Source organism: Melanotaenia boesemani, chromosome 24 (genome assembly GCF_017639745.1).
Source record: "Melanotaenia boesemani isolate fMelBoe1 chromosome 24, fMelBoe1.pri, whole genome shotgun sequence".
Taxonomy (NCBI): domain Eukaryota; kingdom Metazoa; phylum Chordata; class Actinopteri; order Atheriniformes; family Melanotaeniidae; genus Melanotaenia; species Melanotaenia boesemani.
The window spans coordinates 16,049,597-16,076,404 of record NC_055705.1 but is presented as its reverse complement, the minus strand read 5'-3'; the positions used below and the strand labels follow the sequence as shown (position 1 = coordinate 16,076,404).

Below are 26,808 nucleotides of genomic sequence, written 5' to 3'. Positions count from 1 at the left end.
TCGGCTGCACTCTCAGCTCTGATTGGCTATGGGTGAGCAGCAGGCTGCAGAGCTTAGCTGTAATTGGTCCAGGCTGGGGGGGGGGGGGGGGGGGGGGGGGGGCTGCTGGTGGAGGAAGGGGAGAGGAGAAAAAGAGGAGGGAGATGTACTGCAAGGATGGGAACGGTCACCTCTTTCCATCTGCGAGCCACAAACACTGGATGAACACATTTTATTTGGATGACAACAATGGAATACTGAGGGATTTTTTTGGTCATTTATGTTTTTCTGGAATATCAAGATTTCTTTAAAATTTTTATTCATGTGGGTTGGATATTTTTTCCAGTAGAGATGGATTGAGAATTTGCTGTTGCAGCATTTGCTCGGTACATCATTTTAGTGTCTCTGTGTGCTTGTGTTGGATGATGAAAATTGGTAAAAAATGACACCCAGATGGACCATCTCAGCAGTATTTATATGCCAGCTTTACAGTCTGTGTGTGTGTTGTGCTTGAATATTCAACCTTATTATTTGTGGGTTTAATTGACAGGTTGCGTGTCAGTTTGTCCAACAGGACCTTTGCAGAAAATGCTGCATTCACACATGCATGCACACTCTAACACACGAACATTGGCTTAATGAGGCTGCTACATATGGCCCGGCCTGTGGAATTAATGGCAGGATTTTCACACGCACACACACATATTAATGCGGAGCCAAGGTTGCCATGGTAATCAGAAGGGTTTCATCATTGTTGGAGATGGAAAATGATGGCTGCAGACACACGTGCAGTTGGTAGCAATGTTTTAACCTTCAGTAGCTCCATTTTTGGCTCTCTGAACATTCATCCATGTGCTGATTTTAGTTAAAGAAAGCTTTAATATGAGCTCTTTTTTAAACAGTCACTTGCTTCTGAAAATGTCATTTGGACAGAAAATTATGCTTCTAAAATGTTTTAATATAAAAGCTACTGTAAATTGACATGAAACTTCAGATTAATAAATAATGATAATATGTTAGACGCATATTTTATTATTTAAGTGTTTATTCAGGGAGCTGCAAGACCAACTTACAAGAGCATGAGTGTGTTATGCAATTGTCCAAAGGGGGCCCTGTATGTTAACTCTTAAAACTTGATATACCTCTTTTAGGTCTTAAAAAGACCTAAAGTGCATTTTCATTGCAAGCATTAATGTTTAGGAATTATTTAGTTTCTGAAGCTGATCAGTGACACTTGTGTTAATGGAATCGTTCTTAGCATGATGTAAACCTTTGTCACAAAGGGGGAAAGAAACACAGAAGGATGGAAAGTTCACATTTTTCCTCTTTTTTTATTGCAATTTACTCACTTTTAAGGTCCTCAGGTAAGATGTCCTCAGAACCAAAGAACATGCAAATCAACCTTGTTATTGTGGAGTAATTCTTTATTTACTTTGGGTATGTCTTTTAAGGTGTTTTTTCTAAAATATATGACCAAAACTTAAAGTAACAACCATCCAATACACACACCAACATGCAGCAAAAAGATCCCTTGCATGTGGTTTGACCTTTTGTCTAGACTTGCTCGATATTGACTTAAGTAGTACCCACCCTCTACTTATCTAATAGACACACAAACAAAAAAAGTGTTTTTTTTACAGTGATAACAGAGTGTGCTTATCTCCTGCAGCGTTGCAGCATCAGGAGTGGGTTTCATCCTGGTCATCGACCGACGGCTGGACCGATGGGCCGCTGTCAGAGCTACCCTGCATCGCATCGCAGTAAGAAGCCTGTTTCTATTGCATGTATGCCTATGAGCAATAAAGAGAGAGTGGAAAAACTGCCCCAGGTTTTCACTGGACCGGTTTGTTTGTGTGCTGATGAAATACCTCCTGTGGCCACAAATAGCTGTTTTTGGAGCGTGAGCTTTAGCCTGTGTGTTTTAATGCTTGTTTTAACACCGATCTGTGGGTGTAGTTGCTGGTGTCAGCTGTCTGTGGGTATAATCTGTAGTCTCATCATAGAGAATAATGGATGGTTTGGTATTTTTGCCGTTATACCCACAGTATGCTCATGTTTTAGTGCTACCTCTTATTCATCAGCTGCATATTTAGCTGAGTTGGTCAATCTTTGTGTATATTTCTGGATGTTGAAATGAAGAGGGGAGTTAAAAATAGCATATTATGCTTTAGTGGGTGGTGGAGTCTCACAACATGTCAACATATGTTTGGGTGTGTGTGCAATGAGATACACTCTTGTTGGAGCAGAAACAAAACCTAAATAGAATTCACACATTTTTAACCATTAGTCTAATTCTGTAGATGTTTTTAACCATCAGCCTCAGATCTGCGTTCCATTAGCCTACTTTGTGGACTCTCACTTGTGTCTCCGATAAGCTGAAGAGGGAGTACAGAAGTGACAGGGAACGCAAGAAAGAGAAGCAATCTATGGACAGATTTAAAGGGGACATGCAAAAAGTAGATGAGACATTGCGTAAAAATTAATTGTCTATGCGGTAGAGGCCTTAAACATTGTGCAGATTGTCCCAAATTTCCTACAAACCAGTTCTGGGCTTTATTTGAATTATTTTTTACAATTATTTATGTATTTATTTTCATATTATTCAAGTTATTTTAATTTATTAATTTAATTATTTAATATATAATTGTGTTATTATGTGTCAATTTTTTAAATATAATTTTAAATAAATGTAGGTGTAGGTGAGGATTAATGCTGCTCAGAGTTGAAATGATCTGTCTTGACAGATGTTTTGTCAATGCTTTGATTTACAGCCACCCAAAAGAGAAAATCAGCATTTTAAATTAAAGCTAAACTTGTAAAAGCAAGCCTAAGACAAAAAGGAGAAAAAAGAGCATAAGAAATATTCCCTGTTTATGTTTTTGTTGCCAAGATAAAATCTCATTTGAACTCTACATTTAATGCTAAAATTGTATAGAAAACTAGCAAATATTGAAGTAGTGTCTTTATTATAATTTATTTTTGAGTGTGTACTTGTATATTTCAAAGTTAATTCCAGCAATTCATTTCAGATAAGTTGAGACAGGGTCTCTTCTTTTAGTTTAACTCTAGCTGGAAACCAAGGACCAGTTCATATTATTTTAATAGTGAAAGGTTTTCCCAACATCTTACAGCACATTTTCCCATTTTTACTTTTAAGATTTCAGACTTTGAAAAGTTTGAGCCTCTATTGTTGTATTTTCTTAAGCCCCGTTTCCACCAACGGATACAGGTCAGTTTTATTTGGTAAATACTGATCTCTGTTGTGTTTCCACAGCCAGCCGTACCCTTACCCAGTAGGCAGTGTATTGGCTGGATAGCGATAGATGGATCAGCTACATGATAGCATGATATCATAGCAGCACAACACCTTCCTTGAGTTATAACGAGGAAGAACATGACACAGAAACAAAGGAGGAGAATGGTGGACATCCAGCAGTTTGTGTTCTTTTTTTTTTTTGGCATGTGGTTTTAAACAACAAAAAGTCTACGGTCTATTTAAATATGACATTTTTCTTGCTTTGTTCTTATTGCCAAGTTGAATGGAAAGTGATGACTCCTTCAACCAATCAACAGATTACAGTGTTTGCACGTTCCTTTAGGGTCGGGTAAGATTGGGACCCCAACAGCAGTGTCCAAAAAATGTAGAACTGTTTGGATTGGATATTCTGCCTGTGGAAACGCAAAAAAACAAAACAAAACAAACAATAGTACAGATCCGGACTTGTTGATGGAAACGGGGCTATATTGTAATGTTACAGAGCACTACAGAGCCATGCAGATGTATCTATCCAACCATGTTTTATACTTGCTTCATATTATTCAGTGTCATGGATGGGCTAGAGCCAATACTACCAAGAAGCTACTTGAGTATATCACAGTGTTAACAAGGTGACAAATGAGACAATCAACCATTCACACTGACTCTAAAGGGTCAATGCAGAATCACCAATCAACCCAACATGCATGTTTTTGCACTGTGGGAGGAAGCCATAGTACCTGAAGAGAACCCACACATGCCACAGGAAGAACATGCAAACTCCAGAAATCAATTACAACTGAGAGCCTTCTAGCTGTAAGGCAACAATACTGACCACCACACCATCGTGCAGCCCCCATACTGCATGTTTAAAATGTGGTTTGACATTGCTTTGCTGAAATAAGCAAAACTTGTGTGAAATAAATGAATGAAACTTTATTGTCATTGCAATTTTTTTTCCAGTACAAACCCGTCCAAGAGTAGACAACAACAACATATAAACATAGTATTTTGTATAGCAGCAAATGTACTTAAATAGTGGTTCCCAAGCTATTTTTCTTATCTTCTTGCCACAAATTCATACTGGCTGAGATCTTCCCTGATCTTTGATAAAAATCCAAAGTTAAGGTAACTATCAGCATATAACTTAACTTTTTTTTTATATAGGCTCAAATCTTCTGCATTGTGGCATTTCTCAAACATGTTCAATTTATGAAATGATGCAGAAAACATGGACACGAACTACTTCACATTTAACTGGTTTGAAGAAAATACGCGATGGACTGGTGACCTGTCCAGGGTGTACCCTGCCTCTCACCTGTTAAATGCTGGGTTAGGCTTCAGTTTCCCTGCAGCTCTTATTGGATGAAGCAGCTCAGATAATGAATAAATGAATGAATGAATATATGTATATATATGTATGAGTTCTTAGCGTTTTTTTTTTTTTTTTTTTTAGAAATTTTAGCCTCCAAAATGGTATCAGGGTCTTTTCCCTTGGCTTACTTTGGTGCAATTCATCAGATGTATGGCTACTGTCTTCTTTATAAACTCCTTGATTTTTGGATTGTCTAGAGAGTATTGTGTCTGAACATTATGTCTGAACAGCCCACCCTGAATCAAGGTGAGGCTTCACCACAAATTTCACATCTGTTGTCTGGATACTCATCTTGTATAACACTGTTTAACAAATTTGTGCAAATATATGCAAATACATGCTAATTGGACACTGATTATCATTAGGCCTAATGGTTTTCCACTGTATTTCTAAAAATCTAGCCCCACAGTGGCAGTAAGCCCTTATGTGACTCATAGCTGAAGTATGTCTGTGCATAGGCATGACATCTGTACACTTGAGACCTTCCATCAGCTGTAAATATGGACCACTATTATAGCTAATTTGTCTAGACACCTTTCAAAAGTGGTCCTAATGGACTGTGGGTTTAATTAATGAAGCCAGCTAGTAGTTGCCTCCCTGCTGCTACCAAGATAACAAAACATGAGTCAACACTGAAACATCATCATCCATATATGCTGAATCTGAGTTTATGGCTGACTTTAAAATCCAAATTGAAAGCGCTTGTTATGATTGATGTTAAATTAAGGTTGTAACGTTTTTCTCAATATTCAGTCAAATGTAATCAAGATCATTTTATGCCAACTTTTTGGTATTCAATCCTAAAAAATGTTTCTGAAGTAGTTTTAATTTGATGATTATTGAAAAGACAGAATGCAACCAGGTTTATATTCAAGTTAAATTTTCTTTAACAGGCTAACACAAATGATTTTAAATGAGTTTATTTTAATTTAAAAGGGAAAAAACAACAACATGCATTTAATACACAGTTTTAATTAACACTTTTTTAGAAGACGAGATGAAACAAAACAATGAATGGTACAGGTCATAAATGAGAATGAGACAATAAACTAATCTGCTGAGGCTAGATCCACATGGAGATGGAACCATTTTAATTTAAAAACAATTTTCTGTAAAAGCTGAAACATTTAAAAAGTAATGTAATGTAATGCTGCCACAGAAAGTAGACTAAAACTAGAGAATACATGTAGCGTGTGTGTAAACTGGTGCGATGCAAACAAATATACAGGCAAGAAGAGGGTGTAGAATCGAGCTGAAAAGGACACATTAATGTTGAAAACTGTACTCCACCATCGTTGTAGCTGTTGGTGGGATTTGCACATGCACGTTAAGGGAGAGGTGGTGCAGCAAAGATGCGTATGGGTTATGAAACTTTAAACTGTATTCAATTTTAAAAAATTTTTTCAGCTCCCAAAATGCCAGTGTCATGTGGACAAAATGTCCTAAAGCAAAACAAATCTTTAGCTGATGCACCTCACTTTGTCTCTGTGGACATGGACATGGACACAGGAAACACAACATTATTACAGACTTTTTGTTGCACTTAAACTATAAATATAATAGAAAAAAAGTATTTAGCTTACCTCTTGAAGTCATTAATTAGTCATTATTTCTCTTTAAATGAAACTGAACTCAACATAGGAAGAGGCGGACACTAATTTAAGCTTGTTCATGTACATGTTTGTTTAAGTATTTTCATAACTTCTTCCAGCTTGCATTATTTTTATCACCAACAGTTTATTTAAAAATAACAAAATGCAAAGCAAACTTGTGATCCGTTGCTGACAAGGTAAAACAGTTAATTTACTTTTTAGAAGCTTATCCACTCTCTGTAGAAATGATGTCTTCTAGATGTCTTCTGTTCAAACAAGCGCACAGTACTTTGAAGCAGTGTGGATTAAACGTTGGCATTTCAGCTGTAAGAATTTAATCGTAATAACGTGTTGATTTATTCACATTGTTTCAACGCTGACCCTTTTTACCAGAAATTAACCCTTTCATGCGTTTTGCGTACATTTGAGACAAACCACTTCTGGCCTTAGATTAGTTTATTTCTTTTTTCTGACTAATTTATTTATTTATTTACTGTCATTCACTCTTTTATTTTGATATTATTTATTTATTATTCATATTTATTTATTAGTTATTAATTTATTTAATATTTAATTTTGACTTTATTTTACTCCATTCTTTTTACCCCATTCTTAAGTATAAACATAAGTGTCAGTCCAGAACACATTATATTAGTGACTGATTAACACCATTGGTTAGTGTTAATATGAAGAATTAAACAGTTCAGTGAGAGTACCAATACTACACCCTCAGAGCTGATGTAGCGAGCAGCTGGTGAGCTTAGTTTAGCACATCAAGGGGAAACTGGAATTCTTCCTGTTTGTTTTCCTTTTTTGTCCAAAAATGGCAAAATTCACCTCCCAACATCTCACAATCGATGACATATTTATGTCCTTGCAAAATAAAATTAAAAAAACATGTAAAAATAGAAACAGAAACACCTGCACTTCCCAGACTTTACTGAAACTAATGCTTTCCTCCTCTTTGCCTCTTTCCTCTTTTGGTCTTTCCAATCATGTTCAGCCTTTGTTCTCTTTGAATTAAACCAACAAAAGATAAAGATGGTAAAGATAAAGCTGTGATGATGTATGTCTCTAACTAAAAAAACATAATTTAGAGCAGTATTTGAGTTTATCAGCAGGGTAGCAGAAGCTTCTCTACAGGAACTCCCCTCCTCCCTTTGTCTTTCCCTCTCATTACCTCTCTTCCCCCTTTTTCTCCCTTCAATCCATCATTTTACTCTTCTATTCTCCTTTTGTGCGACTCTCCTCTCCTTCTGTGCCCTCAGGAGTCATCCTCTTCACTTTGAAAACTGAGCCTGTATTTTTATTTTTCAGCTATTTTTGTTAAAATGTTTCTGCTTGCAAGCTTACAAGCTGATCTGAGAGTGTGTTGGATGTAAACCATGAATATGATATTGTATCACCTGCATGCTTTAATAAATTAGACATAAATAAAATGCAAGTGAATTAATATATAAAATCGAGCAGTGCAACCAAATCTGTGATATTTTATTGAACCAGCAGGTTCTGCTGCTTGCAAATGCACATACTACTTCAGCTTTAATTCCTTTTCATAAAAGGAGAGCAGGATATTAAGTCCAAAGCGGATGCAGGCGGCATCTAAACTTAACCTGAAGGCATGAAGAGCAGGTGATGAGAGGAGTGTCTCACATCCCGTCCTCCTCAGGCCTCACTCGCTGTGCTGGATGTCCCCTTTCGGAACGCCAGCTTTATCCACCAGCCAATGACACACAGTCTTACTGGAGGGTGAAGGTTGTCCGTCCTCCCGTGAGACGCACTCTTCATCAAGGCCACTCAAGGGCGTGTGCTACCATTTGCTGCTTTCCTGGAGGAAAAGATGGGGGATAAAAAATGATGTGGACAGTATTGTCATGTAGAGCCAGAGATTAGTAGAAACACATGCACTGATGCTTTCACTCAGATTTCATGTGCAGTATAAATTAAGATAAGGGATGAATTTATCTTCCTAACATGAAATGAACTGACCTCCTTGGATAATTTTGTTGGATTTCCTTTTATGTATGATTTATCAGGATCAGGCAGTAACATAAGAATTGCAGCTCCACTTCCATGAGAGCATAAATCTTAGATGCTCTCAATCTCATCTCAACAACAGGCTCCTACTTTGTCTTCTGCATTTGCTCCATTCAGATACCAGATTGTTTCAGGTTGAATCCACATGCCCTGTAGTTAAAAGCTAAAAAAAAAACAAAAAAAAAAACTGGGCACTTTCATCTTTGTTGCAGCTCATCTTTGAGTAATAAATACAATCAGGAGAATAGCCGCAGGGTGAAGAGGCAGATGGCGCTGTCAGTTGGTGCAAACAAGAGACCTGGATATGTAGCAACAATTAATACTGGCTAAAACGACAAGTGCAATGTCGACTTTACTGTCACGGTTGTAGCTGAAATGGGACGCTCCTCATGTCCAAACGCTAAAGAGCAGAAGGGGGTTTGAGCATGTAAAGGGAGGTGGTTTAATTTGGTGCTTGTCCATCTCCCAGGAGAACATTGTGGTTGTCATTAGAGGACATGCCAGGAGAGGTTTTCCCTGTCCGCCCATCCTTCCTGCTTCCTCGCTGACAGAATATAAATCAGCCTGGTCAACATTTAAATCCTTATCATTTATTATTAATGTGTGTTTTTTATCTGTAAGAGACTAGTGCAAGCTGGTGTCCACAGAAAGAATGTGCGCATTAGCATTTATCTGTCTGTGTGTCGTGGGGATGCAGTAAGCAGCATGTGCATTGTCATGTTAATGCAGGACTACATATGAAACCAAGACCTCTCAGGGTTTATTGAATGTAATGACTTTAGGTTATAGACGTATTGCTTGCCATGTTCTACCAGTAGCGGAACAAACGCAGTAAAACACTGCATTCAAAAATGAAATTGGTATGTTATCCTGTTAAATATGCACTCTCCCAAAATGTTTAATGTGCAGATTCAGTTTAAGAGCATAGAATAGCTGCAGTGAGCTTGTGATGTTATTGAAAAATATGCCAGCAGTTTGGGTGGATATGTGAAAGAAACCATGCGGAATGAGCAGCGAATTTTCCAACCTGGCTGTCCTTCATCAACATCGCAGCAGGCAGTGTGTCTCTGTGCGAGCCAAAAATAAATGACTGGAAGAGCAGAGCAGAGTTTTTCCTTTTCTTTTTTTTTCTTTCAAGCTTTCAGATTTCTCTGTATCATCACTCTGTGTTGCGTCTTGTCATCTACCCCCTCTGTGCATTTTCCAAGGAAAACTGTTTCCATGGCAATGAAGAGCAGGGCATTTCATGACTGAAGTATGCATGTAGGCACCTTTGCCTCATTCTAGACCAAGAAAGCCATGTAATGTATTTTTAATTTATTAAAATTTATTAAAAAATGTTCCCTCACTTGCTTCATTCAGTGTTTAAATCTAATTAAACATCAGCGAAAAAAAGGCTAAATATTTAGTGAATAAAACGAATTAATCAGAAGTCCTAATGATCAGAAAAAATGATCTTTTCTGAGTATTGAGAGATTGATTATTATGTAATCTAAGCAAAAAGATTAAATGTTTTTATTTCTTTTATAATTCTAATGTTAACTATTTATTCCTTTTATTGTTCTTGTGTTGAACCGCTCATGTCATTGGCTTGTCTCAGATCTCTGAGCGTGCCTCTGGTCCTGTTGTGTGCATGTATATGTGTTTGTGTGTGTGTGTGTGCGTGTGTGCACATGTCACTATACATTGATTTATCACGTGTAACAGGGTATAGCAATTCACTCAGGGTTTCAGAGGAAGCCATAACCGTTAATGTCTTTCAGCAGAGTGGCCTCTTGGGCTGTTTTCTGTCTTTGTAAAAGCTCCCCCTCTATTTTTTTTTTTCTTTTAAAACTGGTTATTGTGGAGGTGCGGACAAGAAAACTGCCAACTCCCAAAATCACAGTAATGCAGTAATGGAAGTACTGTGATGAAATGCAAGGGATTTAGATGATGCAGTTTTTAATTAAAAAAAAGAACAACACTGAACATGTTTGACCTGAGCATCAAAATGAAGGTTAGAATAAAATATTGTTGCTAGATTTGAAGTAGCTTGGGTAACATTATCTGACAGATTGCCAAGACTAGAAAAAAATAGATGTGACCAAATGTGACCTTTTTTTTTGTCGTTGAACTTAAGGAAATTTTGGCCCATCCAGAATTTATTGTCAGAAAGACAAGCTGTTAGAATTTTAAAGCTGGTGGGATCTGTGGGTTTTATGGGCACATACAATTGAGTATCATCAGCATAAAAATGGCAATTTACATTATGGACCGGAATAAATTGGACAAGAGGTAGCATGTTAATAGGAAACAGAGAGAGACCAAGGATTGAGCCATGTGGTACGCCATAACTGAGCTGAACCACTGAGGATGTACAGTGTTGAACATCTCTGGTAGACATTTTTGGTTTAATGTTTGTTGATAAAAAAAAAAAGCCTCAGTGTAAACATCTGTTGGGCTAAAATAGAATGTGGGACACTGTGATATCTCTATTAATGAACAGATTATTCAATAGACCTAACTGGACCCATTAGCAAAATAACACACCACTACTTTGAAGAGATTCAAAATGACAACATTGAGACAGTTAATGATACAAGAGATAAAAAAATGGAGCTGTGTGAGATACAACAATATCCAAAATGTGACAAAAATTGCTATAATATAAGAATATAACCATAGTGATGCAAAATGGTAAGCCAAATGAAAATAAAAACTGAGTGCAAATGCCCACATGGATGCAAAAATGATCATAAAGACACTAAACAACACAAAAATATGGTAGAACTATGTAAAAAGGCAGAACAAGCTAAGTAGGACACGCACTCAATGTAAAACAGCTCAGATGTGACACAAATGGCCAACGGATACATCCCCAAACCATAGACATTCAAAATAACCACAAAAAGACACAAAATTGATCAAATGGGGCACAAAATTACCAACATTAAACATAGAAAAGAGGCTGATGGAAAATGACCCATATGAGACACAACATAAAAAAGAATTAAATGTAAAAAAAAATGAATATATGAAAGAAAATTACCTAAATGACATTTGATATGGTATATTTTTTATTTACAATAAGATGCAACTGACAAAATGACACAAAAACATGACAAATTACAAAATGGGGTACATTTCTATTTATAAAAAGGACAAAAACAAAAAAGTAAAAAAATTATTTGAACATGAAACAAACGATTGGACACAGTATGTACAGTAGGTACTGTGAGGCAATTTGATATTCCTTCTTGTTTCATAGGTGTATGTTGATGCAACACTCTGATTTGTGCCTTGTAAAGTAAATTAAAACCTAGAATATGAGAAATTCATAGCAAGACTGAGAGATTCTGAGTTTGTGTTGAATATTATTTTTTAGGTTTTTCATGGACTTTGCTTTGCTTAGTGGTTTTGTTGAAGGCAGTAAAGCTTTTTGTAATGTTGATTAGTTTCTTGATTCTTTGTGTTTAAAAATGCAGAATTATTGACATTAAAGAGATCAAAGATCAGTAAAAAATATTCTAACATTAAAGCATAAACACTTTTTTTCTCTTAGGGTTCATTTCCAGGGAACTTGCACTTGGTTCTGGTGTTGCGTCCCACTACTTTATTCCAGCGGACTCTCTCGGACTTCTTGTTCAAGTTCAACAAGGATGAGTTCAAAATGAAGGTGTGCTTTAAGACTTAACTCAATCGGGTCTAGCTTCCTGTAGAGCTTTATTTATTCCTTTTTATTTTCCCTTTTTATGTCTGGTTTGTGTTTTTATGAATGAATTTAAGGATAGAGTTTCATATAATCAGCTCACTGCGATTATGCGTTCATCAGGTGGTGATGCTGAGTTCGGTGACTGAGCTCCATGCTTATATTGACCCTGGACAGCTTACTACAGAACTGGGAGGCACGCAGGAATACTGTCATGACAGCTGGATCTCACACCGCACTGTATGTACACCCACATTATTCTTCTTCATTTTTTCTTGTTTGTTTTTTTAACTGAAATTGAGCTTTTTTTTTTCCTTTTTCTATGTATAAATTCCTGAAACTGCCTCAGGCCATTGAGGCATTTGCCCTCATGGTGAAGACAACGGCTCAAACCCTGCAGGCGTTTGGAACTGAGCTTGCAGAGACAGAATTACCAAACGATGCTGAAGCCACCACCAACCTGCTGCACGTGCACACTTTGAAGAAGGATAAAATGAAGGTGAGAGATGATTTCCTTCTTTCTGCCACAGACATTTAGCAGAGCACTTAATGTCTCATTTCAAAGTGTTTACAAAAATACTTTCATTTGTAGGAAGACCTGCAGGTTGCATTGTCTCAAGGAGGACGTCTGCTAGAGTGTATCAATGAGCCTCTGCAGACAGATCCTGAGTACAACATGATGCACGATGAACTGGAAAACTTAGCTACTGTACAGAGGTAAATAGGGATAGATGTACACATCCAGAAAGAGGAATAATCATGCATGAAAACATGAATAAATCTCTTCTTTTTCATTTCTCTTTACTTTCTTCTTCCTCCTCAGACTCCTGGGTCAGCTAGATGAAACGGAGACAGCGTTTGATGATTTCTGGGAGCGTCACCGCACCAAGCTGGAGCAGTGTTTGCAGCTCCGCCATTTTGAACTGCACTTCCGTGAAGTGAGTTGAGTTTTATCATAGGAATTTGTAGTTTACATTTTAGATACAAGATAAACAGAGCACAGTGTTAACCATCCATGTGTACTTCAGGTGCGTGCCCAGCTTGATGTGATGTCCGAGCGGTTGTCAGGTTTCTCTGAAGTGAGTGTAAGCCCCGTCCATGCTGAACACGTCCTCCGAGAGCTCAGCACCCACGAGGACAAGGCTTGCGTAAGTGCTAACAAACTTGCTTATCCAGGTCATGTAGCTTAGACAAAATATGATCAGCACTCTGACCTTTCGATCCCAAAAGGTCGTATAGATGATGCAAACAGCTACAAGAACTGATTTGCATAGTCCAGGAGTCCCACAATGTCCAGCATTAAATCATGAGCATTGCTCTCTGCATACAGAGAAACAGGCAAAACTGATACCTTGTTATAACTCCATTATAACTCCATTGGTCTACATATGGGAATTAGCCAGCTGTTCATGACTTCATTAGCATTTGCAAATCTTATAAACCCATATTTTATTCCCAGAACATAAATAACATGTAAGTTGTTGAAACTGAGATATTTTGCATCCTTGTCAAAAAATATTAGTTTATTTTTAATTTGATATCTCACATCTCCAAAAAGTCCAAAATCAAAAACAACCACAGGAACATTTGACAGCTAATTAGGTTAATTGGTAACATGTCAGTAACATGACAGGGTATAAAAGGAACATTTCAGAGAGGCAGAGCCTCTCAGATGTGAAGCTGGGCAGAGGTTCGTCTATGAATATGTATGTACCTCAACATAAAATTGGGAAGATTTTGAATATCCCCTCATCTACAGTGTTTAATATCAAGGGATTCAGAGAATCTGAAGGAATCTCTGTGCACAGGGGATAATCCAAAGATCAAACCTGGATCATTATCTTCTGATTGTTGACCAGTTAGAACACTGCATCAGACCAGAATAGGACAACATTCCTCTCCTAAAAATATTTTCCATAAATGGTAAAATGTCTGTTTCAGCATCTTGTTTTTTTTTTTAAAGGTCCCATATTATACATTTTTTTTCAACAATTTCATATGGATGTCAGAGGTCCAACAAGATTGTTTTCAAAGTGTATTACCCCAAATTCAGCCTTGGTCTTTAATTTCAGCCATTCCAAATGTGGCTCTAGTGAGCTCTACTGAGAGCAGGCTGTTTCTGTGTCTCAAACTTTAAATGTTCAATCAATCAATCAATCAAACTTTGTTTATAAAGCACTTTTCATGTTGGGGCTACACAAAGTGCTTTACATGAAAAATCAATTTATGCATATCAAAACAAAAAGAAACTACATAACAGAGAGAGAGAAAAAAAAGGTTACAGTTGCACACACGAACATGCATATATACACACAAAGCAGAAACACCCCCTCCACCCCCGTTCGGCACATGACTCCTTGATTTCTTTCTCTGTACTAAAAGTAGTATAAAACACTAAAAGTGATAACCATCTGGCTTGATGTTGCTGTGAGGAAACAATATCATGGGGATCCACCAGGAGCCAGTCCACCTATGTCCTACAGAGGCCGCCATCATGACAACCATCCCGATCAGGGCAGACCGGGGCCCAAACCACAGCCATAAGGCTGCAGTATAGGGCCCCAGCCATCCAGACAAGGGCGATCACCGCAGCAACAACCCCCAAACTGAGCAAGCAGAGCCCCCGGCGTGGAGGATCCCCATGAGAAAAACACTGGAGTTAAAACAAATATTAAATAACCTTAAGAAACAATAAGCTAAGTGTAAGTAAATAAATAAATAAACAAACAAATAAAAAAAATACAGTTGAGTAAAATAAAATGAAAATAAAATAAGATATAAAAAAAAAAAAAAAAAGAAAAAGCTTAAGATCAAATAAAATTTTGTTAAAAGCTAAGCTAAAAAAGGTAGGTCTTAATGACAGTATCCACAACCAGGGGTAATGGTTATTTCCCTTCGTGAGGTCACAAAGGGAAAAATCTCAGACTCACCTGTTTGAGCACACATTTGAGCAAGCAAGTGAGAGAGGAGACAGAATTCTCTAATTTTTGTGCCTCATACACAGGCTATGAGGACATATATGACTGTTAGAAAACCTTTAGAAAGTGAATTTTGCATAATATGGGACCTTTAATAAACAAATCGGCAATTTCTTAAATTAAGTTTTAGGTTTAATAAATACATGTAATAAAATTTTTATTCTCTATGCATACATTCACATCTTTATATTCAACATATGGAGGCAAAGACTGTTGTAGGCACTATTACGTCAGACAGTCAGACACTGATTACTGGTATTGAAATAAATTTAACAGTATAGTCTAATATTAAGATTAGACATCTAACTTGTGTTTCAACAGGACATGATGGACCTTGCATTGTCTCTGGCCAGCGAAGGCGACAGGCTGATAGAAAACTCTCACTATGCTGAGGACTCCATCAGGCCGAAGTGCAGCGAGTTGAGAGGAGTGTGTGAGGAGATTAACTCTACTCTGAGAAGCAAGAAGAGCCTCCTGCTCAGGGCTCTGGAGCTCCACCATGCTCTGGAAAAGGTAAGAGTGTGAGTCAAGTTCAGGAAAATGTCTCTCCTCAGCATCACTTTTAAGTAATTATATATATATTTTCCCCTACAGGCATCGAGGTGGTGTGAGGAGGGTATCTTCCTTCTGGCTAGCCAGCCTGTGGACCGCTGTCAGTCTCAGGATGGAGCTGAAGCAGCTCTGCAAGAACTAGAGCGATACCTAGATACAGCAGCTCTACACACCCTCACAGACCGCAGCGCCATCTGCTGCCAGTATGAGGCAGTACTCAACGCTCAGCTCAGGGTTAGAAACAAGTGGATTTAGTGATTTGCATATACAACTCTTTATTTAATGATGTTCTTTTATTTTACTGCCACATGTAATAGAGGTCTGCTCTCCATCCTCCATCAGGACCAGATAGAGCGAGTTTTCCAGAAGCAAAGCTCTGTCCAGGAGATGTTTGAGAAGAGACGTGTCAGCCTAAAGAAACTTGCTGCCAAACAGACCAGGCCCGTCCAGCCAGTCGCTCCAAGACCTGAAGTCAAGTCTCCGCTTTCCTCTCCCAGTAAGTCTCGACCATTCTGTATTCAATATAAAGATGGAGAGTGCCGTGCATCACAAACCTGATCTAAAAATGGACCTGGTGATAAGAAAGGAGAGTTAAATTAAACTAAGAGAGATCATTTATTTTACAGTTCAAGACAGAAAAGAACGGAGGTACTCAGCAGACAGTGCCCTCTGTAAAAAGGTAAATGCATGGTTATTGTTTCATATTTTTAATGCATATTTATATGATTACAAATGTTTTAAGAATTTTAAAATGTGTTGGACATACTGTGTATGTTTCCAGGTAGAGTCTCCCATACATAATGGTGGCACTAGACACGCTTCTCTCTCAGAGGAAGAAGAAAACCTGGCAGTTCTTCGGCGGTAAGTGCTCAAAGGTCATCCTAAGTACTAAGGACCAGAAAGCAGTCAGTTGGAAGCAACTTAGATAATCATCATAACGGCAGTCAGGATCATTCTGATAAACTGAAACATTAGTTTGTTTTGTTTCCATGGTTTCCAGCCACGTGATGAACGAGCTGCTGGAGACGGAGAGAGCGTACGTAGAGGAGCTACTGTGTGTGCTGGAGGTGAGAGCTGTTATTCACTTAAAGTCCAGTTAAGTGAGGCTGATAAGTTGCGTGAGTGACCCATTCCAGCATTCACTTATATTAAACTGTCATGTGACCTCAAACTGCAGGGCTACGCAGCAGAGATGGACAACCCCGCCATGGCCCACCTCATCCCCAGCACCCTGCATAGCAAGAAGGACATTCTTTTTGGCAACATGCCTGAAATCTACCAATTTCATAAAAGGTATACCCATGTGTTATCCTGGGATTGTTTATATTTCCAGACTTGTGGTCATTTTTTCAAATTTATATCTATGTAAATGTATTTTAAGTGCCTGTCTTGTTTGTCTGTAGGACATTCCTAAAGGAGCTGGAAGCGTACACTGACTGCCCAGAACTAGTGGGCCGCTGCTTTTTAGAACGGGTAAGCACACTTTCCTGACTTCTTCATTTTCAACATTATGTTTTGGTTTTTTTACCAAAGATTTGCCTCAATGAACTGTTTCCGTCAGTAACTGGAGAACTTTTGCTTTCTCTGCAGATGAAGGACCTACAGATCTATGAGGCTTACTGCCAGAATAAACCTCGCTCCGAGAGCTTGTGGAGACAGTGCTCCGACTGTGCCTTCTTCCAGGTTAGCCTCGTATCTGTACCGACACTTTCCCCTTCATGTGGCTTACAAGAGCAGTGCTTTCAATTTAGCTTGTTTTTTTGTTTTGCAAACCAGGAATGCCAGAAGAAGCTGGAACACAAACTTGGTTTGGACTCCTACCTCCTTAAACCTGTCCAGAGAATCACCAAGTACCAGCTACTGCTGAAAGTGAGCCCTGTGCATGTACTTTAAATTCATTTATATGTGTGGATGAAAAGTTTGTGTCCAATGCTCACAGAGATTCCTCTCAAATAGGTCCAATGAAAACATTTAAGCTTGGTGGACTCAGTGAAGTTGTGAAAGTACCTCAAGGACCTGATTGTTCTCAAAAAGAAAATAAACATTAGAGACTGACTTTCTTCTTCACTGTGATTTTTGTAGGAGCTGTTGAAGTACAGTAAGGGCTGTGATGGCTCAGATGACCTACAGGAAGCTCTTACTTCCATCCTGGGGATCCTAAAAGCTGTCAATGACTCCATGCACCTTATTGCCATCACAGGATATGAGGTCAGTAAAGTTGAATAGTGCAAATGATTCAGAGATGGATGCAGTTTTATAGCTTGACAGCTTGGCAAAGGATGCCATTTTCCTAGATGTATCTCATTTTGATGTTTTTGCCACTTACATGCAAGAATATGTCTTTCAGAATGGTGAATGTGATGGCTACATTTACATTTTTCTAATGAAGTCTTTCTGCTTTTTTAGGGTAACCTGTCAGAGCTGGGTCGTCTGCTCATGCAGGGTTCCTTTAGTGTGTGGACAGAGCACAAGAAAGGCCACGCTAAAGTGAAGGACCTGGCCAGGTTCAAGCCCATGCAGAGGCACTTGTTCCTGCACGAGAAGGCCCTGCTCTTCTGCAAGAGGAGAGAAGAGAACGGGGAGGGATATGAGAAAGCTCCATCTTACAGCTTCAAACACTCCCTCAGTGTAAGCACACAGTGTCCTCCTTAAAATACAGCTCTTATGAGCGCAAAGTCCATATTGTAGTTAATTATTTTGTCATCCTTTTTTAGATGAGTGCTGTGGGCATCACAGAGAATGCTAAAGGAGACAACAAAAAGTTTGAGATTTGGTGCAATTCCAGAGAAGAGGTTTTTATTGTTCAGGTAACATAACACTGCTTTATAGCTTTGATTAACCAGCCGTTAATGGAGGAATAAATAAAGAAATAAATTAGTGCTTTTTCTATTCAGGCTCCAACCCCAGAGATTAAAACAGCATGGGTGAATGAGATCCGTAAGGTTCTCACTCAGCAGCTCAAAGCCTGCAGAGGTAGGCTTGTTGTCATTTATTTATACATCCTTTTTCAAAGTGTGCTTGCTTATTGCTGCAGTTAACTTGTGTATGTTTAGATGCAAGCCAGCAGAAGAGCTCAGACATTGTTTCTCCAAGTCCCACCAGCAACAACACCTCCATCTCCCTTAGGTTGGTGTTACGCATTTCATGAAAGGCATGCTCACCTGCAAAATTAGGGATAAAAGCTATTTTGTTTGCATTTATATTGAGGTTTTCCTCTTTTTGCCACTTCAAGTCCCTTCAGAAGCAGTGCTCAGAAGAACCAGAAGAAGCAGGAGGAGAAGAAGGCTGAGCCAAGCCCGGCTTCTGATGCCATCTCATGTTCCTCACCGAAACACAAAGGTGAATGTTTAATTAAATTGTTTGAATTAACAACACATGCAAACTTGTTTTAGTCAGTTAAAAACATTTCTGTCTGTACTTGCTGCTGCTCTGTCAACTTTTCCTTATCTGGACTCTTCTTTTCTTCCTCACCTTCATCTCCATGGGTTCCTTTCTTCTTATATCCTGTCCCTGCCTTTCATTTCAAATCATTGCTTCCAGATGAAACTGTTACCAGCCCGACCACTGACAGGTCCTCAGTGGCTAAAAAGCGTTTCACTTTGCAGGGCTTCAGTAATCTCAAAAGTCCCAAAGGTAACAATTTTAACAGTGAACAAGCACACAAGGCTTACTGTGGAACATGTAAACACTTTTTTATAGTGGTAAAAGCAGTAACACACATCCTAGAAGCTAATGAATTACATTTATTCATTAGACTCATCATATGACTATATTTGAGCTTTTCCTCCAGTGTTCAATAACTAACTGACCCCCCAGTTTAAGCTGTTTGAGGGACTGATGGTGCTTCTTACTTTTATGTTGGAGATAGTCTGCCCCCTAGTGGTGACAGTGCAACATTCACTGTTATTGGTTTGTTTTTTGTTTTTTTGTTTTTTTTTGCTTTTGCTTTTTCAAATATAGAAGGTCAAAGTTAATTTCAGGACCCAAAAACCTCTTAATTGCTTAAATGTTTTATGATATATGGAATTCTTGCATTTTCGCTTTTGCACCCTCCCCTCACCCTTCTTGTCTTTTTTCTTCTCCTTTTCCCCCCGTCTGCGTGCCCCGGCTCAGCTCTGAGCCCCGAGCACGCCTCCAAACGCCACTCGGTCAAGAGTGACCCCACACCATTTGGGTTTAAAGGTATATTTACGTCCCATTATGAGGGACATTTGACTTTAGAAGCCATCACTCACTTTCCCATCGCTCATCATTAAAGTGCTCACCAGTCTTGTATCCTGCATCTCATATAGGGTGGGAGGATAAAATTGGAGGTGTGTGTCAACATGTGCATTCTCCCAATCAAAATCATCAGTATCATCAAGTTTCATCATGTATTGCAACCTGATATACCTTTAGAGTTATTTAATGCCATTGTGAAGCATGCAGATGCTGTGTGCACCACATGTTAACCTTCATCCACAGGTCTTTATCACTCATCTGTAAATTTCACATTTTGGTATGTTGTAGTTTGTGGAGTTTCTCTGTTTTCTTTTAAAGAGAACAAGTGTCTGAGCAAATGTCTGTCAGAATGGTTGATGCATAAACTGAGAAAGTCTGTGAGTGCTTTACTAAAACTTTCTCCTAAATGAACAAGGAAGTGATACAGATCTTGATTGAGTATAAGCCCCCGTCAGCAATCAAAAAAGCAGAACAGAATGCTCTGATCTTCATTTTTAAGAGCTTCACCTCGCTGACTGACCAGCTATGACCATTTGTCTCCACAATTTGCTGGCTGTCACTGACTTGCTGGCTGTTTCTTCCCCCGTAGAGCCAACTCCACCCTTCACTCTGAGCAGAGTCAAATGGATGAGTACCTCTAGTCTGTTGCAGAGCAAGCGGCAAGGTACTGAGCTGCTCTGAGGACCAGCCATAGCTGGTATTTGCTGTTTGTGGTGGACATGATTGATTTTTAACGGTGATGAAGAGTAAATATTAACTTTTGCAAATAATTTTGCCTCATAATAAGTCTAAAGAGGCACATTTTTAGTCTTAGGTTTTAAATGATGGTGTTATAATGCCAGCTTCACCATAAATCAATCATCATTTTTCCTTTATCTTTTTTTATTGGATGTTTTGGGTTGTTGTGTTAAAAATTTACACAATACAACTAATTTTAGCACAGGCATTTGGAGCAGCTGCACAATGAGTTCAAATCTTTGTGGTGTGTTTCTTCCATCTACAATTAATCTTCATCTTCTCTGGGAGTTTGGGCTGGCTTTGTGTCTTTACTTGTGTGTAATGGATCAGTTTCTCATGTTTGCCCTAAAGAGGTTTTATGGTTTGTGATCCTAATGGGAGATTTATGTGTGACTGTGGCATTCAGTTTGCTCCTGCTGTCAACCACAAACATGTTACTCATTCATGCTTCCCCACCTGTACTGCAATATTGACATTAAATATCTTGGAGCTAGTTTTAATAACTAATATCTATCAAATTAGTGGCTCAGGAAACATTTGAATGTCACAGTCTGAGGGTGGCCAATGAAGAATCCACAGAAGATTCTCTAATGTAAGATATCCTACATCTCTTTGATTCTTCTTTATCTCCCTTAATATGCCACCTCCTCCATTTTCCTGCAGGATGGAACAAGGCATCTCTCTCAGTGGATGCGTCGGAGGAGAACGATGTCTACTCCAGCGGAGAGGACCCCATGAACTCTGACACAGAGGATGAAGTAGTAAAGAAGCTGGTGAGCCAGAACACGAATATATTTACATAATCTATTAGATTCCCTTATAGTTCCTTTTTAATTTAATGTATGATGTTAATTTTTTGTAGTCTGTCTGTAATACCTACAAACCCTCTCCATCTTCCAGGCTCCAGGAAAATACACTGTGGTAGCAGACTGTGAGAAGGCGGGACCTCAAGAACTGTCTGTCAAGAGTGGAGACATGGTCCAGTTGATCAGGGAAGGAGAGGAGGGACAATGGTAAACATTTTCCTTCTTTGAGCCAACACATATATATTTTTTTATATTAGTTCAGTAGTTAAGTCCAAAAGTCATGTTTATTGGTTGTACAAATCTAATTTTCACAAAAGTTGGGAAGTTTTTTCAAAAAAGCAATTAAGATTTAAATCAGTAATTTAATTCGTTTGAACTTTGAACAGCCCCAAATAGAAAGGAAAATATTTTAAGTATCTTCACTGACAATGTAATGGTATATAAAAAATAAACAGATATTTAGAATTTGATAGCAAAGAAATACAGAAAAGTTTGTAGCATATTCTGGTAACTGTTGAGAGGTGAGGGTGCCAGGATTGGGTATAAAAGAAGCCTCTAACAAAGTCTTAAGCTAGGTACACACATAAAGATTATCAGGCTGTTTTTGTCCCGATTTTTCCCCTTCCCGACCAAGGATGGCAAACGACTTAAGTCTTATAAGATTTTCCCATAAAATTATCATTTAGTCGGAGGTGTGTTATGACTGAATTCATCTCGATGATCAGCTCCAAAACGGGTCTTGGCCAACAATCGGAGATATGAAACATGTTCAATATTTACATCCAAAAATCTTCACGTGTGTGGAAAGCCGATGACTCCTGAGTTGTGACTGTGTGGATTGTGAAGTAGAATGGAATGTAGCCAATCAGAGCGCGAGCTGACTTGGGAACAAGGAAGGATATAAAGTCCGTGTTCACACTGTCGTGTTCACACTGTCATTTGTTTCAGTTCTGGATTTTTCTGTAAACAATAGTTGTAAGACCACCATCATTCCCTCATCTTGTATATCCTCTTCCAAGCTGGGTGTTGTGTTTTCTGGTTGTTGCCATGGTTCTTCTTTGTTTTTCTGGTTGTTGCTATAATTCTTCTTCTTTGTTTTTCTGCTTGTTGCTATGTTTCTTATTCTTTTTTTCTGCTTGTTGCTATGTTTCTTCTTCTTCGTTTTTGTTTGATCACATTTGATGACACAAGATTTCTGGCTCAGAGGACTAGATTCTAGATCGGTTGTAGGGCAACATCGTTATGTCTGTCTTGTTCTGTACTGAGATTATCAGAGCACACCACACACAGTACAATCAGCATTGTTAAATGCCTGATTTTTTATCCTCATGTGTGGGGTCTCTAACAGATTAAAAATCTCTTCAGATTTAGAAAATCCTGATGTATCTACCAGCCGTTACTCTTAACAAGTTATTAGTTGTTGCTCACTACTTTGTGCCAAACTCCATTAAAGAATCACCAATAATTTAAGAACTTTGGTATTTGAACATCTATAATGCATAATACTATGAAAAGATTCAGCAAGTTTATGAAAATCAGTTAAACTTGTTAGGGACCAAGCAGTTAAACAAAGAGGCCAAAAGAAATTCTTTTGTGGGCCTATTAAAAGTGGTCAACTAAATGTAACCATGCTAACAAAAAGGTAATTTTACAAATGAGAAAATGAACAACTATGAGGAAGAATGATCACCCCACCATTATAACAAGGAGACTGAAGCCATCACAAAACTAATGGAAATAATAGAAACCACTGTGAATGTATATGACCCTCATGTCCTCAGGCAGCACTGCATTAGAAACCATCAAGCCACTGTTATCAGTACTGAACTCATTTCAGCTGCTCTGGGAAAAAATAATTACATCTGGCTATATATCCCCAATATACGAAAGACCATGCAGGCTGTTATCTGTACAAGGTTTAAAATCTGTGATGGTATGAAGGGGATCAGTGTGCATGGAATGGGTATTATTTATATATGGAAGGGCACAGCTGATGCAGAGGCATATATTAGAATTTAGGAGACATATGCTACTATCAAGGTGACATATTTTCCTAGGAGATAAGTAGTTATTTCAGTGGCACAATGCCAGACCTCATTCTGCATAATTATCAACAATGTGTGTGTTTAACTGGCCTGTCTCCACATCTATCTCCTGTAATGTGTGTGTTAAAAAGGAGAATCAGTTAAATAAAACCAAAACATATTTACAGTGTCCCGATTTAGGATTATGTTGCATTTTAGAAAACTTACCAGCTACTCAGGAAATGAGATATTCAATCAAAATCAAAGCATAAATTGTAATTGGCACATTAAGTTATGCAGCAGGGGGTTTTAAAGTTGTAGAAGATCAGGGTAAAATAACTTAAAAGTTTAATATGTTAGACTGTATGCACCAATGTAGTGTAAATCCTGCATAAATGCATCTTGGAAAGTCATTTTTATGATTATAAGCCATGTGTCATCATGCAATAAAGTCTGTTTAATCTTTTGCAGGTTTGTGAAGAACCTTCGCAGCAGTAAGGAGGGCTGGGTGGCAGCAGCAAACCTCCTCAGCCTCATCTCAGAGTCCAAGTCATCCCAGTCACTCAGCAGCTCAGGTAGTTTACATAGCCCAGAAAGGGTCAGTTTAAATCTATCCTAGAGAGTGTCATCATGATGCTGTTACATTTCAATCCATTCTTTATTGTGATGAATGAGAATAAATTAACTGGAATAAAGAAGTCATTGTTTGGTGTTTGTGTATTTGTCCTGCAGATGGCAGTGTCTCCGGGAACCTCAGCACTTCTTCCAGCTGCAGCGAATCCTACACCAGCTTCTCTGACATCAAACCCTAGATCTGAGATCACCGACAAATCTCCATCTATCAGTCGAAATCTGAAACTGTCTCCAGGTGGAATCAGCGAAGCTAAAGCCGACTGACAGGAGAACTTAAACAGTTTTTGTTTCTTTTTTTTTTTATTGAGAGTTCATAGCTTGTTGGATCATACCAGAACCCAAGAAGGAAAGTAGCTTCCACAGGTCGTTACATCAAGAGTCATTTATTCCAAAACATTCATATCAAAGTCATGTGATGTACCACCTCCTGTCAGGCTTGCTTAAAAATGCTAAGAGGCTAAATGTCTTAATTAACTGAACAGATGTTCAGTGCCATACTGGAATTATGTAGCATCAAAGTGGACAGCTTGAAGAATATCTTCACTAAATGCAGCACTGCTTGTGTCAACCAGGTTGAAACCCCACAAGTCAAAAAGATATCACAGCACAACGACAGATTCTTGTTTGGAGCACTCATAAATATTATCAAGCAGGTATTTCACATGATCCATTGGCTTTAGTGTTAGACACTGATCGTGCACTGTGAAAAGTAGCAGGTGGCTGCAATGAGAGAAAGGCTTTCAGTGCACCTTGGAGCAAAAACCGAGCAGGTTCAATGTTATAATCTTTTGTGTATTGGACATTAATGGGGCCGAGGTTGTTAGATCCCCGTTGTGTGACACAGTAACACTGTTTTCCTCCCACATATTTAAATGAAATGCAGATTTATTTCCAGGTGAATGTCAACAACAGCACTACCTGGTAGTCACATGTCTTGCACTTCTCCATCTACTCGAAGACCGGCAGCTTTGACATCTTTTAAACCTCTGTTTTTTAAAGAGGACTCGCCTCTGAACTGCGCTGCATTTATCTCTCAGGAAATCCAAGAAGTTGCGTGGACAGGCAGGTGTGACTGCATACCTGCACATGCTGGCTAAACGTCTCTGTGTGTTTTGCATTCTTGCCTGTTTGTGTGTTTTATGCCAGGAAGCCTTTTGAGGCACAAACACAAGTCATGGAACAGTTTTTTTTTTTTTTTTTTTTTTGTGGCAGTGAAAACATTTTTCCCAAATCTTAATAGTCTGCATATATATTTGTTGTTGTGTTACTGTGCTCACCTATATTTGGTCTGCACAAAAGCAAGCTTTGTCCTCTCCCTCTGCTCCTAGCCCCATTCAGGCATGTGACAGTGGCCACTTTTCCACAAGCCCAGTCAGGGCTCAGACCTGCTCAACATGTTTGCACCTCCAGCCTGAAAGCAACATTTTTTTTAACTTGGCAACATAATGTAGCTGATCACAATCCAATATCAAATATCCAATTATCAAAAAAAAAAAAAATCTGACAAGCTGATAACACACCTGTAAGAAACCTGTGCTGTTCTGAATGCTGAATGACACCTTTTCTCTTCCTTGTTTTCTAAGAGTAAACACACTTTTTATAACCCAGGATTTCTGCTGTATCCACAGGGCGCTGTAAAACACTCTCTTCCTTTTTCATTAAACAAGAAAGTGCAGGACTTGTTGCACTGAAATCAACCCTACTTGTTTGTATCATGTATTCATCAGCTAGCCCAACAATGCCTCTTTAGTTTGTTAAATTGGACTTAATCAGAGTGCTCAATGTGAAAGTAGAGAAAAAGGAAGAAACTATTTTGCAGGTCTTTTCAGTGTCGAAGTGTGTTTCTGGCCTTTATGTGTTGATAAATGTTACACTTGTATAGATGTCTGCCCTATACCTCACACTCTTATCCTCAAGAGCATGTATACTGTCAAGAGAATCATGGTTTTTTGTAAGTCTCTTTGTCGCATCACTCTTTGTGGCATGTTCTTCACGGCCCCAATTGTAAATCTCCTGAACAAGACAAATATTTTTTATCTGTTGTAAAATTGTGAGAGTTTATTTTCTGCCCTTATGAGATACCTGACACAGGCACTAAAATTGTCAGTGTTTGATTGTGGTCACACAGTAAATCTTACAAAGTTATTTGTACTTTCGACTCTGAGGCTGGATAGATGAGAAAGGGTTATATATTTTTTGTTTTTATGCAGCACATTGCAGCAAACACTGTCTTTATTTTCTTATTGTATATCGACTGAATATGGTGGTGAGATAAAAGTTATGTGACATATCTGTATATTTGTAAATATGTAATTCTGACTTGTATGTAAAATTAAAAGCAGCCTTAATAAACTTTGAGATGGTCTCTTTTATCAGATTCTGTCTTAATTGTGGAAATTTAAGCAGTTTTATTAATTATTAGACTTGCATTTGTTTAATCAGTTTGATTTATTTTAAATAGAATTACACATTCATTTTGATTCTGATGGGTAATTTAAACCACATGGTGTCTTGCCTCCAATGGCCCTTTTCAGTTTCGACTGTCATGTTGGCATGGGGCGCGTTCAAATAAGTTTGTTTTCCGACCTCCATTTCTTTACGCGTTTTCTTTTCCCGATTTCTGTTAAAAAAACACAAGTAAATTATTAACAAGGTTGCCTTGAATATAATTATTATTACAAGTATTACATTTGTGTCTATTCAAATAAACATAATGAAGTAATGAACAAGGAAAGGTAGCAAGGAAGATTTGAAGTGAGAGGATGTGAACGACATTTAGCTGCGGCTGGAAAGATACAGATTTGTCAAGTTGGCACAAATTGGTTTTTGCTGCTACAGGAAGTTACATCTTTTGGTGTTTTAAATCTAAAATGCCTCAGTGATGGAGAAAGGGAATAAATTGTATATTTTTTAGATTGAATAATAAACA

The 26,808-nt window shown here is 38.2% G+C and overlaps 1 protein-coding gene across 2 annotated transcripts in view; it reads left to right on the top strand.

The window, feature by feature from the left end:
• mcf2la (mcf.2 cell line derived transforming sequence-like a) overlaps positions 1-26,808 on the top strand; it is a 69,339-nt gene that overhangs the window by 29,353 nt on the left and 13,178 nt on the right. The window contains exons 4-33 of one of the 2 annotated variants that reach the window (XM_041979287.1): positions 1,649-1,739; positions 11,781-11,894; positions 12,051-12,167; positions 12,277-12,426; positions 12,520-12,644; positions 12,751-12,865; positions 12,956-13,075; positions 15,227-15,418; positions 15,500-15,691; positions 15,800-15,953; positions 16,084-16,136; positions 16,239-16,318; positions 16,458-16,524; positions 16,635-16,750; positions 16,861-16,930; positions 17,048-17,140; positions 17,234-17,326; positions 17,540-17,665; positions 17,864-18,085; positions 18,172-18,264; positions 18,352-18,430; positions 18,511-18,583; positions 18,690-18,796; positions 18,998-19,105; positions 19,571-19,639; positions 20,268-20,342; positions 21,080-21,189; positions 21,317-21,429; positions 23,718-23,821; positions 23,979-26,249. In XM_041979287.1, the coding sequence (XP_041835221.1) occupies positions 1,649-1,739; positions 11,781-11,894; positions 12,051-12,167; positions 12,277-12,426; positions 12,520-12,644; positions 12,751-12,865; positions 12,956-13,075; positions 15,227-15,418; positions 15,500-15,691; positions 15,800-15,953; positions 16,084-16,136; positions 16,239-16,318; positions 16,458-16,524; positions 16,635-16,750; positions 16,861-16,930; positions 17,048-17,140; positions 17,234-17,326; positions 17,540-17,665; positions 17,864-18,085; positions 18,172-18,264; positions 18,352-18,430; positions 18,511-18,583; positions 18,690-18,796; positions 18,998-19,105; positions 19,571-19,639; positions 20,268-20,342; positions 21,080-21,189; positions 21,317-21,429; positions 23,718-23,821; positions 23,979-24,058 (3,301 nt within the window). In that variant the 3' untranslated portion in view covers positions 24,059-26,249. Of the gene's footprint in view, positions 1-1,648; positions 1,740-11,780; positions 11,895-12,050; positions 12,168-12,276; positions 12,427-12,519; positions 12,645-12,750; positions 12,866-12,955; positions 13,076-15,226; positions 15,419-15,499; positions 15,692-15,799; positions 15,954-16,083; positions 16,137-16,238; positions 16,319-16,457; positions 16,525-16,634; positions 16,751-16,860; positions 16,931-17,047; positions 17,141-17,233; positions 17,327-17,539; positions 17,666-17,863; positions 18,086-18,171; positions 18,265-18,351; positions 18,431-18,510; positions 18,584-18,689; positions 18,797-18,997; positions 19,106-19,570; positions 19,640-20,267; positions 20,343-21,079; positions 21,190-21,316; positions 21,430-23,717; positions 23,822-23,978; positions 26,250-26,808 lie in introns of those variants that run through there. The other variant, XR_006009562.1, reaches the window with a different exon arrangement.